Source organism: Ciconia boyciana, chromosome 17, assembly GCF_034638445.1.
Source record: "Ciconia boyciana chromosome 17, ASM3463844v1, whole genome shotgun sequence".
In the NCBI taxonomy this organism is placed as follows: Eukaryota; Metazoa; Chordata; class Aves; order Ciconiiformes; family Ciconiidae; genus Ciconia; species Ciconia boyciana.
The window spans coordinates 7,516,293-7,535,328 of NC_132950.1; the positions used below are offsets into that span (position 1 = coordinate 7,516,293).

At 48.6% G+C, this 19,036-nt stretch overlaps 1 protein-coding gene across 1 annotated transcript in view; it reads right to left on the reverse strand.

Annotated features, from left to right (window-relative positions):
* The window catches only part of PHF12 (PHD finger protein 12), a 33,019-nt gene extending 15,194 nt beyond the window's left edge, over positions 1 to 17,825 (reverse strand). Inside the window, exons 1-4 of the mRNA XM_072881870.1 lie at positions 17,407 to 17,825; positions 16,886 to 17,067; positions 2,352 to 2,424; positions 401 to 788 (exon numbers count right to left, since the gene is read on the reverse strand). Of these exons, the coding sequence (XP_072737971.1) occupies positions 401 to 788; positions 2,352 to 2,424; positions 16,886 to 17,067; positions 17,407 to 17,472 (709 nt within the window). The 5' untranslated portion in view covers positions 17,473 to 17,825. The remainder of the gene's footprint in view (positions 1 to 400; positions 789 to 2,351; positions 2,425 to 16,885; positions 17,068 to 17,406) is intronic.
* Positions 17,826 to 19,036: the final 1,211 nt, after the last annotated feature.

Sequence of the window (19,036 nt, forward strand, 5' to 3'; positions counted from 1 at the left end):
TTTAAAGGCAGGCATATTTTATACTTAATAATTTCAGTGACATCCTATACATGAAGTCATTACTTTGTTACTAGATTATCGTAACATAAATCAAAATCAAGTATTTTGACAATTAGAATCTTTTTCTTCAGATTGATGACCTAGACTAAGGTGACAACAGCAAGCCTCTACCACAAGTGCTGACGGAGGTGTAGTGTGTAGTAGCAGCATCCCCACAGCTCACATCTGAAAGGCCACCTGCTGTTGGAGAGCTGGAGGAGGACCAGTGGTACTTCTGTACCCTCTGCTTTCACCAGTGAGCATCACTGGAGCTGCAACTACCAAGGAGCCAAGAGGGAAAAGCAGCAAGATGGCAGCAGGATGCAACTGCGGACATCTTCACCAACAAGCCATCGCTCACCTGGAAGTGCTGTGGTGCAGGTCAGTTCATTCGGCAACTGGAACTGCGTTGGGTTCCTTTCCATGGCAGCAGCAATAAGAAGCTCAAAGGGTCGCTTCAGCTGGGGCTGCCCACAGTCCATTTCTGCAATGGCAGAGTCATCATCCACGTCAATTATGTCCTCATCGACATCATTCTGCTCTGAGTTGGGGGTCTCGGTGCTGGCATTGGATGTGGGAGTGCCAGGCCGGCTTGCTCTCCTTTCCAAGATCCTGGCATGCGCATTAGCCCTGATGCTGCTGCTAGACCTGTCCAACAGGTCTGCGTCACTGGTGGGGGAGGTGGTCCTTTTCCCAGATTTGTCCACCAATCCATTTACCTGCCCCAGCTCTTTCTTCTGTTCTCGCTTCTGCACGACATGAATAGGCAGGCTTATCATGGAGGCCACAAACAAAGCACATCAACCTTGACAAATACGCAATCGAAGACAAACAGCATCTGAAAAGGCTTGAGCCACTTACTACAACTTCCCCCGTGAAGTCATTAAAGCCTTGACCTAGCAAAAACAATTTGATTGCAGCTAACGTACAGATAACAAAGCAGCTGAAGGGAACCAAGCACGGGGAAGAAAATTAGCCTGTCTCTCCTCTCAGGATAGCCATATTTGAGTCCAGATCAGGACAGCATTTCACAGCATCTAGTCCTAAATACTTGACAAATCAGACAACTCTGTTTACTTTGCTAGCCAACACTGAGAAACTCTACAGTAGACCGTTCATTGTCAATGCAGTCTATTAACCCTGGCAGTGCATCCAAACCCATTACGGAACAAGAAGGTCAGCTTGGGAATACAAGCACAATATACAAACAACACTCTGCTATCTCTTGACGACAGGAATCTTGAACAAGGTGGGCAGGGAGAACTGCAGCAGAGGAAAATAATACATTGCAATCACCGCGAGATCCATTCTGCAACAGGAGGGGACGCTGCATGGCCTAGTATGGGCAACTGTGCACTGACAGCATCACCAATATGGATGAACCAATCTACTCGATCACTAAAATGGTCTGTAAAAGGAGCAAAGCGTTATCAGGCAATTTTTAATACAGAAAGGTTGGGGATTTTTTTTCTTCTCTTTTTTTTACTCATTTTATTATTATTTTTTTAAATTTGGGACCTTCATTTTTACTGTTGGCAGATGGCTGAACAGTACCCCAGAAACATAACAAGGCAATCACTTCAGGAACAAAAGGCTGAGTACACAGTTTTCTTCCAATCTGTTTTGGGTGTCACTTTAAGGGAACAGTTGCTAGATAGTTTGGTGCAGTTTCTAAACCCTCTGCTATGCAGTCTTACGTAGTCACACCAGTAAGATGTTTACATTGTGCAAGACGGCTTCCTGGAGAAAGAGCATCAAGGAAAAAAAAGACAAGCCACAATCTTGCCCAATCATCTCCTCCCCATCCTGTTCAACAGCCCAGGAAATCATAACTCACTGTGATTTCACCCTCTGCTGATGTGCAACTGCTGTGAAATCACACTTCTAAAAAACACACGCTAACCAGAATCACAGCCCTGATGCCAAAGCTGCATTAACATGACTCCTGCGTTGCCTGTAGACAGCTCACCTCCTCAAGCATGGGAGCCATTCCCATTCCCTCTGTGCCTCCCTTCCAGAAGTAGGGGGGAAGGAAAAAGGTTTGAAAGGCACAGCTTGACAAGAACATATCAGGCACTTCAGTTTTGTGGTTCCTAGTAGAGAGGTTAAAAATATCAGGAGGGTCTCATCAAGACCTCTTAGTGTTCTTTAAGCCTGTTCCTAACAAAGCCCTTCGCAACTGCGAGCACAAAGAGCAACTCTGGTGGTACAAACATACACATTAAGGGGAGAGGAAGATATAAAACACAGGGTTCACGTTTCAGATGGACAGTCGGAAGGGCAGGGATCATGTCTGTTACAAGAGGCTTTACCTTGCGGCGTACGGTGCAGCGGTGACACATCCACTCCCCCGGAGGCAGCATTTCCTCACTGAGTGGAGGGTTGCTACAAGAGAAATACAAAGCAACGCTTTACTGTTAGTTCTGGAATGCCTCTTCTCACATACACGCAGCCCGTGTCAGGGTAGCTCTGCAGGTTCCGCTCCCAGGCACTTCCTCCTTTTCTTTATGGTGACGCTCCCCGGTTTCGCTCCCCCATACATTCACTTAGCAAGACACCTCTAAGAAACTAGTTTTCCACGACACCCATCTCATCTCCATGATGCAGCATGCTCCACGGTTTCAGAAGACAGTCTGAGAATTGAATAGCAAAGATAAATGGCAGATTCACTTGTGTGCGACACATATACCTCCCCCCTAACACCAACACCTCCTTAAATAACTCGATTGCTCCATGTAAGACTACAGAGATTCCCGCGCAGCAAGCACAGTCGTATATCTAGGGATTTCCATCCCTTGAACGTGCAGTGCCAGTCCAACTGAGCAAGCTGCCATGAAGTCTACCCACTGCTTCTCATGTACTCCATCCCTCGGCACACTTACTTAATGGTGGAAACCACTTTCTATCTTAAGGCAACCCAAATACTCTTAAAAGTGTCACCATATACAGCTTGCCTTGGCTATGAAGCACAAGATACATCCTACTCATATGGATCTGCACTTACTATAAAAGCTGTATCACATCGAAATGACATTCCCATTTTGATGCTAGAAATAAACCAAAGCAAATTAGATGAAGGAGTAAGGAGGACTATTTTGAGAAACACTTTTCCTCAGTTAAAGGCAGAGCAGCATATGTTAAATGATACACTTTCCTTATAGATCCTACTACTAGCTCAAGTACTTTCCAACACCTCTTTATCACTAAGATTTGTTATTTCAGCAAACTGCTGACTGTTGCAGGAAAAGTGTACATGCTGTCAGAAAAACAGCCAGTTACCATGCAGCGTGGCTTTAAGATACACTTTTAAAAGTTCTGCCTACTGATGCTAGAGGCAGCTGCACAGCAAGTCTGCTCTCTTGTGCTGAACACTCAACAGATAGATGCACTATCGCAGGACCTGGAAGCTCCATTTCCCACTTTCAAGGGTTACAAGGGATCCAGCTGGGACTGACTGGGTTATACAAGGTGATCAAGTAGTAGTGCGGCCATGCTAGCAAGGAGCTTACAAGACTGGCCAAGAAGCCACGTGAGCGTGGGCAGCCAGATTGTGGTTCACTTCAGGAGTCTCTATACCGTTTACTGCACCTACAGACAAATATCAAACCAAATCCAAGTTAAGCTTTAAGAAGTCTCCAGCACTGACAAGCCAGAGAGGGTAAGATACATATTTGTTGGCCAGTAAGAGCTGTGCTTTGCAGCAAAGGGAGAGGCTGTCTTCCTCGAGAATCTTGCTCCTAGCACGGGGAAATGGCACAGGATCCCAGCCCAGGCTCCCAAGCCTGAGCTGTAAAAACAAACACGCTTCCTTTGTTTAAACAGAGTCCCGGCGAGCCTTGCCCCGAGCGCGCCAGCGTGCCGACAGAAAGCCTCCGCAGGTACCACAGCCATCCAGGGTCACACTTGGTCTTGCAACACTGTGCCTGCAAGACTGAAGGAAGAACACAGCAAGAACCAAACTGGTAATAACCTCAGCATTTCTGGTGTCAGGCTCCGGGGAATTCAGTAGAGCCAACACATCTGGCAGCCATTTTGAGGAGGAGTGCAGGGTTTCAGAGGCCTCCGTGTTCCAGGCGCTCCAGAAACGCAGAGCTCTGCATACATGTGCAAACATACCTGCAGCTTATGTTTCTCATTTCCTGGAGGACTTGGATGAACAAGAGATCAGGCTCTAGACGAGAGCACCAAAGCCTCAACTACTGGCTGCTTTACATGAAGTCTCAAATGTTTGGCTGAAGCAGTAACTCTCCCCTGCCCCAAACTAATCTTTTGCTAACAGAAGCAGGGAAGGGGGGTGGAAGGAGGAGAGAAACAAATGATCCCGGTGTGCTTGCTGCAGCGTAAATCCATTCCGAGTCCTGAGGTAGATCCTTCGATATCTCAGGGTTTACTCCTGCTATAAACCAAGCTCTTGGATCTGCAGCTACAGCGTGCACGGATTCATCTGGCCCATTCCCCCCTCCCCTCCCAGCACCCCAGGGGAAAAAAACCCTACAGACTTTGATTTGTTCATAGTGAATTTTAGCCCTCTGAAGCTACCGATGAGCGTGCCTGAACTGCTGGAAACACGTCTGCCCCATTCCAATGTACGCGTGGCGTGCCAGGGATCTACGCGCTGCCAGGTGCCTCCGGTTATTTGTTTTAACTGTTACCTCAATCTTATGCATTTTACAATGAAACAATTAATACCACAGTGAATCTTGAGAGATGCCTAGAAGAGTTAGAACAGGTTTCTTCTTAAGTGTGTATGTTGTTGTCCCATTTGTTATGTTTGAATTATCTGCTCTACAACCATGAGATCCTACATATAAAAGTACTCTTAAATGACAGCTTAGAGAAGCGTTTTAATGAATGCTGCTACCCAAAGGCCTGTGGAAAGAGGGGGAAAGATTAGTTTCAGACCAGCAGCAAGGTTCCAGCTCTCAGACTAGCCTCCTGAGTTTTTTGCTTGCTGTCAGGGCCTAACTGCTATAGCAAGTGTATTAAAAGACTGATTCTGCTTCTCCTGGTTAATGAACTGTTCATCAAGGCAGCTCGCTGCACTAACAAAGACTGATGAATGCTGTTCCTGCACTGCTGGCCTCTCCGCAAGCAGAGAGCATTTCCCAGGTCTTAGCATAAAGCCAGGGAAGCCCTAAAGAATGCTGTTTTAATTGACTAGTTATGACCACATTCTTCAACCTTTTACTGTAAGCATAAGATAAACTGATTTTTAAATCTGAACAAGATACTTGATCTTCATAACCAAGGTAAGAATTAGCACTTTGGCAGGAGCACCACGGCCTCTTTCTCCCTATCTTTCATAGGTTCATTAGCATGCAGACCTCCAGCCGTTAGTGTTTGCTGCCAACAGGACCTGGAATTGTACAGCACCAACTTTATCTTCAGTTACAACACATCTCCTTTCAACTACACACCAATCAGTTGTACTGTTCAGTAAAATCTCGCTGAACCTTCGTTTCGGAACGTTTCCCCTTTCGTCATCACAGGCAAGAGTGGTGGCCAGCGCTATTTTGCCTGGAAGGTTTGGTGTGACCTGAATCAAATCTGCTCAGCAGAACATGTTTCTGAATTTAAGACAAAGACAGCTCTGAAAAAGTGAGTCTGACTTTCAAGGTTAATATCTACACAAACACCTGGAAGACCAACTCATACAAAGCCTCTGAAAATTAAGAGAGATGTTTATCACTACCTATTTGAAAGCCACTACGGTGATACGAAGTCACTGCCATAGTCTCATGGCTTTTTCTGAAAAAGTTAAGTAGCATCTCCTGAAATTCATACCAGATTTGTGTTGTCGAGACTTGCTCTTGTAAACTTTTGGACTAGCTCCCATGGCCAGAACATTATGCAAAGCCTCCCTTAAATAAGATTTAAATGGCTATGAAGAAATAAAAAAATCTTCAAGTCATCCATATATTAGGAGTTTTTATCAAGCAAACAATAGCATGAAGCCACTTAGCTTTTCAATTTCACACTCTGGAGCTCTCATACATCAGATGCCTGTTGTTAAGTCTAAATCCTGTAATTACTCTTCACTTTCCTGACCTCAATAAATAAGTAAACAAACGCTCAAAGGAATGGCACCTTCTTCAATACAAACTGGGCCGTGGCTCTCAAAGGAACCAGTTATAAGCAAACCTGAAGTTATTTACACATTGCATTCCTGGTGGCCATCTTGCGTCAACAGCACGTTGACACTACTGAGAGCACGCTCTGGACCCACCAGGCTACAGCCAGCTATCAGGCTGGGATAATGGTGGCAGGAAAACAAACCAGTGTCTGGGAAGCTTTCTTGAATAACTTGTTTTTGATGTCAGTTGTTTTCAACAATCGGACTTAGACACTTTTTTCTGTGCAGGTGAAAATAGTAACCCCATGAAAAAATGTAGGCAAGAGTATTTTTCCTTCTCAGAAATCTTCTAATTAACTTACCAAGACTCAATGACAGGCTTATAATGAAGGATGCTGGTTATGTTTGCCAGCTAGATAAAGGAAGAAGGCTTTTGGCTCTTCTATTGGACTCCTGTTTATCCCAATGATGGATAGAGCTACAGCTGTTCTACCAGCTTCATAAAGAACAAGGCTCCCTGGCTTCCTACAGCAGGGCCTCAATGGCAGCCGTAACTAAAACAAACCAGGAAACCAACCTCACTGTCAGCGCATTACAAGCGCCCCATTGAGAAACAGAGAAAGTTGCATCATTTACAAATTCAGTTCTTTGAAACAGTTTTACTGCGCCCAAGTTACACACTTCTGGTCACAGCTGCTCCAAAACCCTGCAGGAGGACACCTGGAAGCCAGCACTGGGAGCCTCTACCTTATACATCATAAAAAACACATGAAACAAGCTAACAGCTGCTGCCTGTTTCAAGTTGCTGCCCATTGCAACTCTCTTACCTTCCTATTGCAACTTTTGGATCAAAGAAGAGTTTACTCTTTTCAGAAGTCAGGCTCTATTACCTGAAAGATGGTTATTAGGAATACTGTCAGCTCTCTACTCTGTTCCAGCAGTGTCAGGATTCTTCCTCAGCACAAACTACTCAGTGAAGGTCTACAAGTTCTTCAAACTCCATCTGCCCCTTAATATGGCTGAAGTTGTGACACTCCGGAGTAAAGGAAACAATCTTCCTGATGAAGCCAGAGATTTCTCAAGCACCAAAGCAGAGACCACCAAACTTCAGATACACCAGGCACAACCTGATCACATTAAAACTAACCGACTAACTTTTTGGCCTTGATTAGGCTCACATATTTTATACGTTATACCTGCTCGAAGCCAGTAGTGCAATTCACATTAACTACAGAGCATCAGCCACTATATTTTTATCTGTGGTGCAACTCCTCCTGAGGGAACTAGTGAAAAAAAGCTTGATAGCAGCCAGCATAACTTTGTTTACATTGAAGTGGAAGTCTTGGGCATGCATATAAAAAGTTCTAAACTAGTAATATCCAGCTAGGAGACCTGGACATCACTGGACAGGTCAGCACATGATTATTTTGGCTGCCACTATGCAAAGAAGGGAACCAAAATGACCATTTCACAGGTCACCAATTATCCCATCATCTGGAACACTGCATCTGCTTAGCATGCATCTTTCCAACAGCATGGCCAGAGTTGGAAATAAGGGTTCAGCAACAGAGAAGAGAAGCAGGATTAAAACACCATTATATGGCCAGACAGCAAGAAACAAGATGCATACAAGGAAAAACAAAGGTACACTAGCATAATCCGTCCACATGCCAGTACAAGAGCAGAGGAAGACTCAAACGCTTAAAGAGTTTAAGAAGTAATATCGCCAGGTATGCTATATTCCAAAATTTCACTCACCATGTGCTTCTTTCTACCTTTTAAAACAGCCAGCATTCAACACTGCAAGGGCAGAACATTGTGCCGACCAGCGGTTCAAGTCTGGCAGCAGTACTACCGTGCTCCTAAGAACCAGGTACTGTTTCACAAGCCAAAGCACTAGTGTATTGCAAATTTGAGTATTCTGTAAATTCTGAAGCCAGTGAAGTTCTTTACTTGTATCCTTCCTCAAACCGCTCCTGCTAGTCTCATCCTGGGAAGAGCACAACCTCATGGAAGCACGTTATCTACCTTACCTCGCCTCCCTTCCCACTTGTCACCAGGGTCCAGCCTCTTCCCCGTGCACTCGTGCGCAGGCAATCCTGAGACTCACAGGGAATCAGAAAAGTTCCCTCCAATGTGATGAAGTAGAACTTTTTTGTCTCAGACCTGACAAGCAGGAGAGTCCAATAAACTGGATAAGCTGCACGTAAACATGTGATCACCTGATGTAATTAGTTACTTCTATTTATAGAAAGAACCTGGCCCATAGAGACCATTCCCCGAGACAACCTATTAGTTATTACCCTCATTAACAGCTGACAAGAAAATTAAAGCAAGTATTGTTTTTTAAGATATTACATTTCCACATATATATAAAAAAGTAAGTATAAATCTATATAAATAAATATGCATTAAAAAGTGTATAATACCAGCTGTACTGCACTGAGGGTTTTTTGATTTTTTTTTTTTTTTTTAATTAGTTTGGTTGGTTATGAACTCTGATATTTGGGACATATCTGTTAGGGAACCATCCAGCTTTGTATTAATAAGCAGAAATCATGGAAGTCAATAGGAAGACTTGTTGACTTTGGAAAATTTGGGTCAGACCCAGAAATTCAGGCATTGTGCACATCCTGACTCCTGTTTCTTTCCCATGCATCACTCATGCCTGTACCGCAGACAATAGTAACAATAGCCTGAATTCAATGTCGAGATTCATTATTAAGTGTTCAGATCTTTACAGCACCATCTTCTTAACAGATTAGAAGTCACCTTCTCAAAGCAGGATGACACATAGGGCAGCATCGGGGAAAAGAAAGAGGGCTGAGGAACAACACAGCTCTAGTGAGAATCACTTCATCCAATTTTATCTTTAAAGAACAATAAATGAAGAGACATGTCTGGTGGGAAAAAAAAATAATCAAAACACAAGTCTGAGAGGTTTCTGAGAAGTGAACACATTCAGCCCTAGCCATACTGAATGTGTTCAAAGGAGACAGGGGTGAAAGGACAGAAGCAATAAGGTGGAAAAAAGGAAAGCAGCACATCAGAAGAGGATGAAGGACAGACCCATAAAAGCAAAAGTATGAATTTGTCTTCACACAGGCACAAGTGAAGTATAATTCTAACATCTACATGTGGACTAGGCTTTCCCAAGAACACTGGGGAGGAGAGGGAAAAGAGCAGCAATAGAAATATCCACAAAAAAACCCCTTAAAGCAGGGTATAAATTCTTCTCTGCCTTTTCCAGATCACCTTCATATCCTACTCCTGTTGCTATTCTAGACAGAGATCACTGTGAAGTTCACATGATGCCTTGCCCAGAGTCAGGGGCTGTACAGGCAGGTGTTTCACACCAATCACTAGCGCTTGCCAGAAATTCAGCATGGGGTTTTCAGCCTGCTAAATTGCATCCTGAGGCCACTGCTTTCTGCAGGGTTCAAAGTCAGTAATCTCCAGCTCCATCTAGTTTACTTCAAGTGACTCGTGCAAAGCAGACGTCAGCAGAAATAGGTTAGAGTTGGGTTCAGGCGCTAGATTTCCCCCAGCTGGCTGAGATGCTCTTTGCCTTTTGTACTCAAGATCTGATACACCAACTGGAAGAATTTTTTTCTTCTTCATTTTTGGCTATAGGGAGCATTTACTCCATACCCTAAAAAGGTACAGAATTGCATTACAACTGATATCTGTCAACCCCTTTAATAAAGAGAAGGTACAACACTATTTTTACTCAGCTTACAGAGTTACTGGATACTGCAGCATTCCTTCGAGGAAGCTGAGCAGACAACTAGCGAGTGGTGGAGTTGGAGGCAATGTAAATTGACTACTGCAATAAGAAAAAGCCAGCCCTGACAATCCGACTGTGTCACAAAATCACAAGTTTAGCCAGTAAACTGACGTGGCAAGACGCTTTTTGCTTACACTCACTTCTTTCAAATCCAGTACTTCAAAACAAAACCATATTATATTCTCAGATACATTAGCATTTTCACAAGTCCAAGCTTACTTCCTGACTGGTTAAAAAAAACAAAACAGGTACATCCTTCTCACGTGTGATTTATATCGCAACAGGCAGCACTCCCTAAATATTCAGACTTTGTAACACTTGCTTTCAGGAAGATACACCTCTTTCCTACTCTGGAAGTAACTGTTCCCTTTCTTCACAGCAGATTCCTGCTATTTTCTACTGACTCAAGGATTAACAAGGGCTCCCAGAGCACAGGAAAAAATCAAGAACCTGACACACACCAGTGAGTCAGACTAGCAACAAAAACAGTTTAACATCCACTTTGTGGGTCAATAAACAGAAGAATTGATGTTAGTGCCTTTACTATGTAGAAAAACGGTTTCAGTATCGATGCTACAACCGAAATCTCAGATTGACTCAGACTGTCCTACACAGGGAGGCAGCCAGGAGCCCAGCCTGCCGAGCAGGTGTTCTTCACACCATCACAACAGCACCTACAACCCAAGTCCTAAAGATCAGTTTCAGGGGGGAAAATACATGTTTGGTCTTGACTCTTACTATAAATATATAGCTCTGCTGTTAAAAATCTGTAGCTGAGGACAGTGTGGAGCCACTCCCCATCCGAGATGTCCTTCACACCCGCTGTAACAGAAGTACAGCAGGATGTTAGACATGCTAACCATGACTGCTTCCCATTTACTACCTCCACCTAAAGCGACGCTGAGAAATGGAGAGGGGAGAATTATCAGAGCATTGTACAATTTTGTGTAATAAACACAGTAGCCCTCCCATTCCCAACTACGAGATCCGCAGGCGGCTGTACAATCTTAGCAGCACTGAGCTTGTATGTGATAAAAAGGCACAAGGCAAGCTAAATGAAGGTGAATATATTTACAAGATAGTGCTAAGATCTCCATAACAAACAGTCATTAGCAGATTAGTATTATGAATCTAATCCAATTAAGAATTTCCTTTGCAAATGCCTGGAGGAGCTGGAATTCCTCTGGGAAGACCTTTCCTCGTTTTGAAAGGCTCCCGTGAGTCACGCCTGCAGGTCTGACATACCAGGAAAGACCAGCTCCGGAGCAGCACAAACCAAGCTGTGAACCCAACCTCGAAGCAAGCCGCTGCATCCTACTGAACTTGAGTCATCAACTCAAAAATGGACCCCGCAGCAGCATGAAAAAAAAGAATTCTCAGTTCCACAAGTCCCAGTCAACATAAAACTGGCACTTTCTCAAGGAAAGGGACAAAACAGCAGAGAACTTTCCTTATTAACAGTCTTGTACTGTGCCCTTTTAAACAGCTTCAGATCATTATGGATGTTTGACATAATGCTAGTCCATATAGCAGCCATGTCTGAAGAAAAAGAGTAAGTTAAGCAGTTAAATGTTGACTTTGACAGAATCCTAACGCCTTGCTCCTACCGCTTTACGCTGATGTTGAGAACAGCAGCAGCAATCCACGGCTTGATCTGAATGCCCAACTCTTGCCCACACTGCAAAATCTGCTCACGCTCAGTTTAACATGAGCAACATACATGCACACACAGGTGAGAATCATGGTTTGCAACTCCCAAAATTAGATTAGTTCATCAAATTCTTACTGTGAATGGTTTTCTGGTGCCCTCAGCTTAAGTTCGTAGATTCAGGCTAACCTTATCTGCCTTTGCATCGAGAGATTTAGGACAAAATAAGGAGAGCGAAACATCTCATTGGTACAACTTTGCTGAAGAGAACTGCCAAGACTGATCATGTTACCACATCTGCAGACACATGCGCAGTGACCCTCTGCACAGAGAAACCAAGCCAGTGCAGTTCCTTCCTTCTGGTTTATGATCAAGACTACGCTGGTGCCAACACTACCAAAATACCAGAACCAAAGATACACAAAAATTGCTGTTTTTAAAAAAATGTATATTGTTTTAACAAACTATCAGTTAAGACAGACACATTTAAATTAACATTTGGAACAGAACAGCTTACTATCTGATCTTCAAAATGCAATTACATGAACATTAAAGTAGGTTTTTGCCAGTCATTTAACATAAAAAAAAAATCCCAGAAAGCCTCAAAATAAAAACTTTCTGCAGTTAAGCTACAAGCTTTTTTGAAGCTGTCTGAAGCGCCAGTGTTTACGAGCCACACGAACACAAGTAATTCAATGTATTGAAACCCTGCTCCTCTGTAGTTCACTTTTAAGCCTGAAGTTAGCCTCTCTGGCACCTTTCTGGACCTTTTGCTAATCCTTTCGGTGGCAGATGCTTCAGACCATTCAAAGTTTCACCTGAAACCCCCGAGGCAGCCAAAGATTCCCATTCAGGGAAGGATTAGCTAAGACAATAGAAAGGCTAATGTTTCCGTCACACAGAATGGATATTTATGTAAAAAAAACCAAAGCTAGACGAAATGCCAAGAGAAGGCAGGACGTTTTAGACCTGGATAAGGTGGGGAAAAAGTTATTGATGTCCTACCAGTCAAACACAACTTTTTTCCATTCTTTGTGCAAAGCACTTAACCGCCGTGACTCATAGAAAATATGCAAAACTCAGGCTAGTTTAGCTTCATCTACTTCTCTTTGTAGCTCTGTTACTCCAGTTCTTCGACAACAGCACTTTGGCAAAGACTGCCAAATCAGAGGGGAAATGGAGCCAAACGCTCCAAATATAAACATGAAGAGGCAAGCGTTGCAAAAAGTTTGATGGAGCTAGCAGGCCCCAGTACGGATGCAGCGTACCTCTCCCAGCACAGCTGCGGGGTGATCCAGCAGCTAAGGGAAGCCTTTTTGCTGGGCAGTGCCACAAAACTGGTACTGTCTGTTTACCATAACGGGCAGCTGGTCAGCTTTAGGCAACTCAGGTCTCTTTGCCATGCTAGCAGTGCTTCACAGCCAGCAGCATGCGATTTGTAAGAGGGACTTGAACAGCAGCATTCAGCGAGGTTAGCGATTTTGGGCTCCTCCAACCAGAAACTCAGGCAGTGAGACTTAAAAAAAAAAAAAAAGAAAGAAAAAACAAACACAAAACCGTTCTGTGTTAGTTCTCCCTCCTGTTGTCGCTCCCCTCCCCCAGCTTGTTAACTAAACTTTTCCTCTCCCAGGGATCTTTCTAATCCTTCAGCGAAGCTGTAATGAATTTGCAACATCAGTCACTTTGCAAACCAACTTCAATGTGAATCAAGTTTACCATGAGCTCAAGAAAATACAGGGAATTCTAACAATCACATAGCCAGGAGGAGGATATAAATGGGAAAGAATAGTAGTACTGGAAAACTGGTTTTCAATCATGTAAAGGAGGAATGTACACCATTCTTAGGGGCGTGGGTTAAGGCAGAACATCAGAATGAAAGTGCACGCTGCACCTTTACCCAAAGCAGCAGATTATGGGCAAACAGCATAACCAAAAGCAGACTTAAGAACTGAAAATCCTATGTTCTGTTTTCAAGAATTATTAAGGACAGAAAAACAAACCTGTCTGTAAATTCAGACCTGAAGACAGTCACCTGACTATGATATTAATCCAAGTATGTTGAAACTAAGTATCTGGAAGGGATTTTACACTTTCCTGTATCCTTCCCACCAAGCCAGTTCATCTGTAGCCAGGCTGGTAATTCTCCTGGTCCATGGACTCTTACAGTACCTGTAGGAATTTTACGCTGAGCTAGCAGTTCTGAAACAGAGTTGTGAGAAGAGCTGACACCCTGACAGATGAATTGGGAAGTCACTTCCACCCACGTTAATTCAGGAGAGCAGTCGTTCCACAGCGTATCAACAAAACTTGTTATTTACCATCAGAGATGTGTAATACTATCAGACTCGGAAAGTTTTGGGGGTTTTGGCCAAGCGCTTTCTGTTTTCTGCAGAAGACAACAGGTTTAGGTACTAAACTGAAGTTAAGGCAAACTGCTGAAGTTTGAGAACCACACGCTTACCTAATGAAGCCAACTTGCTCGCTACAGGTTTAAACAACACGGTACAGAAGAGCCTTCTCTACATAGGAAGGAACAAAACTAGTTAATGGGCCGCTGAGCTGGGTTAACTCCTGGGTTTGTCTCCAGCCTACTGCATGACTCGGACTGATCACACCCTTGTCATTCATTTTCTTTTATAATATGGCCTCTCCTATACAGCTTTAATCAACTGATTATAAATCCTAGACCACTTAAGAGCTGCTCTTCTATTTTTTTTTTTCCTGTATTGATAATAAATGCAACCTGGTACTAAAGTTTACAACAAATATTTAAAGAACAGGTAAGCTGTCAACACAATCCAGCTAGTATGCTCCAGCAGTATATTTAAACTGCTATTCAAATGACTTAAAACAAGCATTGCATTACAGCTGCTATTCTTTAAATAAAAAAAGGAGGCAGAAAGGAAGTTGCAAGTGCTGCCTTTATGCCTAAGTTTATATCCAGAACGGAAGTTTACTTTAAGCAAGATGTAGGAGGTAAAGGGAAGAAAACACGAAAATAAAACCTGAGCATCCCTTTGAAACAACCTGAAGGCCTTGAAGGTTCACTTGAAGGTCTTGGCTGAGCGACGGACAGAGGTCCACAAGCAGGGAGGCAGAACCGGGCCCAAGCCAGAGGCCTTTAGGCAAAGCCTATCCAGCAGCGTGTGGCTGGCTCGCTGCACCACTCCAGACCGTGCCACCTCCCGCAGCAGGGTTTGGGCTACTGTCAAAGTGATCGCCCGAGAGATACCCCAGGAAAGGCAACAAATGGAGTGAGAAGGTGTAATCAGAATTGCCCCTTCCATATCCGTTCTGAAGGGTGACTAGCTAGCCAAAGATTATTTTTTTTTAAATAATTATAATGCAACTAACTCAAGTACAGCCAAAGCTTTACAGAAATCTGATTTACATGACTGTTTCCCACTCACTAACTACAAGAAACTTGCCAAATTAAGCCATGAAATTTAACCAAGTTTAGTCACGCACAAAGTCGTCTCATTTACGGTTAGGTTTAACTAGGATTCGGAGTCAACCATGAAACTCTACAGTGTTAATCACAGCTCTTCCATCTCAAAATGTGAAGTTTTAGCCATAGCTCCAGCCTCACTAAGAGAAGGCTCAGGATGGGTTTGGCAGCATCTGCAAGCAAACACCGAGTTTTAAGCAACTATGCCCGACAGAAGAAAAAAACCCCTTAAATTAAAGGTCACCAAGTAGGCTGGACAAAAAAAAACCCTAATTAGTGTCCTCCTAGTAAATATTAAGAGGATCTGCACTACCACCAGTAGCACTTCCTCAGGGTAGGAGGGATGATGTCATGCCTGCACGCTACAGCATTGTCGGGTTCGTCTGGCTATATGCTGCTAACGGGACACTCCCTACAGAACTGTGACCGCACAGTCAGTTTTCCTGGTATCAGCAATCAGCTTAATAAGTGTTCAGAGACCTGCAATTAGCATATAAACGCAGTATAACCACCAAGCAAAAGAAAAAAAAAAAACACAACAGAAAAAAAAAAGCAAAAAGGAGACAGCTGTAACAGGGTGGCAAACAAAGCTCCAAAGCATGAAAGAGAGAAAGGAATGTGGTTAAAAAATCTCCCCTAAGGAAGAATACTCTGTACGCCCGAGCTCCAGCTGTTTGACTTGCCCCGCTCCCTCCTCCACTCCATTATCCACTCTGGCTGCGCTAATTTAACACAAACCGCCCGCCTGTGTCAACTGTTGAAGGGGAGACGGGGGAAAGGCGGCCTCGGATGCGTCTGGGCTACGGGTGTGGAAAGGAAAAAAAACTTTGGGGCGGAAAGTTCAGGTGCCGTTGGCGGGTCGCTTTGTGCCGAGAGCTTAGGAAGCTGCGAGGGAAGGCAGTGAGAGTCCTTCCCCGCTGCAGCCTCTACCGACTAGAGCTTTGCCACCGCCTCCACACGCACCTCAACTCCCACACGGGACCCAGATTTGCATGCAGGAAGATCTGCCTTCATCAACAAAGCCACACAACTCCCAGCAAGAGGACCCGGCTGCCCCCAATTCACGGCAGTCACTCCCACAGATGAGACAAGCAGGTCCGAAGAGTCAGGAGGAAGGAAAAAAGGAGGGAAAAGAATAAACCCGGCCAATTTTAAAGTCTGGAGGCCTGGATTTCCACAGGGAAGGTATTTTCACGTTTGAGATACTGGGGGAGCACTGCGAGGGTTTGGAAGTCATATATGCAGCCAAAATGGCGCTGAGAATAAAAATATAATTTAAAGGAAGGTCGCCATATTGTAAACAGTGAGGCAGGGAGACACAGAGACAGCAACCTCCATTATTCCCAGCAGCTGCAGCAGCACGGAAGCGCTGGGAACGTCAGGCCTGGTGCGGAGACGCCACCGCCGCTTCCCCCCCTCCGGCCAGGACCCTCCGGAGGCCCCCCCCAAGCAACGCACCCTTAGAGAGGGGTGAGGAGGGGAAGTTATCTGCTCGGGGGGGGGTGGTGGTGGTGGTGGTGGTGGAAGGCCGGGTAAGGGCAGCACCAAAGCAGCCAGGCCGCACAGCCAGCGGCCTCGCTCCTCCTCTGGGCCTCTCGGCCGCTGCTCAGCACAAAAAGAAAGGAGGGTGGTGAACCCCCACCCCCCAGAGAAAGCAGAGAGGGGGCTTTTCACTTCGGCCGCTGTTGGATTAGTCTCGGGGGGGGGATGGACCCCAGTGGGGTTTGCACCTCTCCTTTTTGTTCCTGCCTGCTACGCCCGGCCCCGTGTCGTTCCCACCCCCCCTCCCCGCGCAAGGCAGGGACCTAACGGGAAGCAGGAGCCGCTGGAGGGAAGGTGCTGCCCGGGCCGGGCCGGCCAGATCCGGAGGGAACTAGCACCGAGCCTTACCAGCACTGGAGGTGGAACGCGGCGGGGCAGTGATCGCAGCACAGCAGATCCCCTCCTTCCTTGCAGCTATCGCAGCTATCGTGGTTAGTGGCCCTGCCACTTCGCCTGGGCTCCTTCTCGGGCCTCCTGCTCTTCTTTTCCCCATCTTCGCTCTTGGGGGGAGCCAGGAGGGCTTGGATTTGCTGCACATGGACAGACAGACAGAGAGAGAGGGGCTCTGAGGGGCTGGGACGGACCCTCACCCCAAGCGCCCTTCTCCCGGCTGCCCGACGGGGGAGAGCGGCCCCGGGCCCGCCGGGGGGGGCGGACGAGGACAGGGCCTCGGCCGGGCCCGCCCCGCCCGCCGGCCCCGCGTCCGGGAGGGCCTCTCCCGGGGATTGGGCGAGCCGCCTCCGTCCCTCCGTGCTTCCTTGTATGGCCACGGGGCTCCGGGGGGGGTGGAGGGGGGTGTCCCTCCCCATTTTGCAGCCCCGCGGCCTTCCCGGTCGGGCCCCCCCCTCCCGCCGCGGCCCGGGCCTCACCTCCATGAGCCCCCCGGAGGTGTCCAGGTCGTAGACGATCGTCTTGGTCTCCATCTTCTCCCACATTCATCCAGCCCGGGAGCGGCCCCGAGAGCCCCCCCCCGGCGAGAGGGAGCGAAGCGGGGGGGGCGGAGGGAGGCGGCCCCTCAGCGGCGGCGGCGGCGGTCTCCGCGTCGAGGGGGGCGGCGGCGGGGGCGGGCGGCGGGGCCTAGCCCACGGGCCGCTGCGGCTTGCCCGTCGTCCTCCTCCTCCTCCAGCCGGGCCCGGGGGCGGCTGCGGGGGGCCCCGCGCCCGCTGCCATGCCGCGCAAGGGGGGAGGGAGGGGGCGGCGCGGCCCCGCGGCCGCCGCCGCCGCACACGCACGGCGCACGCACCACACACAGGCGGCGCCGACGCTCAGGGCCCCGCCGCCGCCGCGCCGCCCGCGCCCGCGCAGACCGCGCCCCGCCGCCGGCCGCCCCCCCCTCCCCGCCCGGCGCGCAGGCGCGGCCCCGCGCCGCCGCCCCTCCCCCTCCCGCCGCCGCCTCCCGCGCTCGGCCCTGGCGCGGCGGGGGGAGGGCGCACGCGCCGCCATTGCGCAGGCGCGCCGCCGGCACCGCCCCCCGCGCCCCCGTCGCGCTCCGCCCCCTTCCCGCGCAGGCGCGCCAAGGCGCGGCGCAGGCGCGGGAGAGGCGGGGGGGGGCGGGGAAGGAGGGCGGCGCGCAGGCGCGTGGCCGCCGTCACGTTCCGGGGCGAGGCGGGGGGGAAGAGGGGGAGCGCGGCCGTCGGTGACGTCACGACGCAGGGCGGGGCGGGGCGGCGGGGCCCGCCCGCCGGCAGGGCGCGCGGCGAGCGGCGCGGCGGTGCGGAGGGGGCGCTGGCCTGCGCGTGACGTCATTGCAGCGGAGACCACGCCCCTTAAAGGGGCACCGTGGGGGGCGGGGGGGGTGAGCGGGGGGGGCGATGCCATGGGGATGCGCGGGGGGTGCGGGGTGCAGCGGGGTGCGGTATGGGGGTGCAGGGCGGGGGCAGGGTGGGGGCAGGGATGCGGGGGGCTCAAGGGCCACCCGGGGGCGGATGTTGCACCCCCACTCCGGGCTGCCCGGCCCTGCTGAGGAAGACACCACCGCTTCTTCTAAAACACCGGTTTTTATTAATGAAACCACCAAAAGATGGGGGGCGGGGGGTCTCCAGACCGGGGGCGGCCGGGACCGGGGCCGAGGCCACCAGCCCGGGCGGGACGTGGCGAGGGGCACAGCCGTGCCTGGTGCCCCCTGCCCACCCCGTCACCCCGGGCTGGTGGCCCGGAGCTGGCCCTGCTGGGGGACGGGACGTGCGGGGGGACGGACGGGGACACGGCGGTGGCAGAGGGGACGCCCCGGGGAGGGCGAAGCAAGCGGGGGGCCGGGGGGGACACGACGCAGCATGCTTCGGGCACGGGGGGGGGGACACACGTCCCTGCGTGGCGGTGGTGGGAGACACGGGGGTGCAGGGGGCCAGGCCCTGTGCTGGGTGTGGGCGAGGGGTGGGGGCACCCCCGTGGCCCCCCAGGCCCCTCGCCCCCCCGGGGCTTTGCAGGGCGTCCCGCTGCCCCCTCCCCACTGCAGCCCCAGGGAGCCCCGTCCTTACCTGGGGGGACCCCCACGGCCCT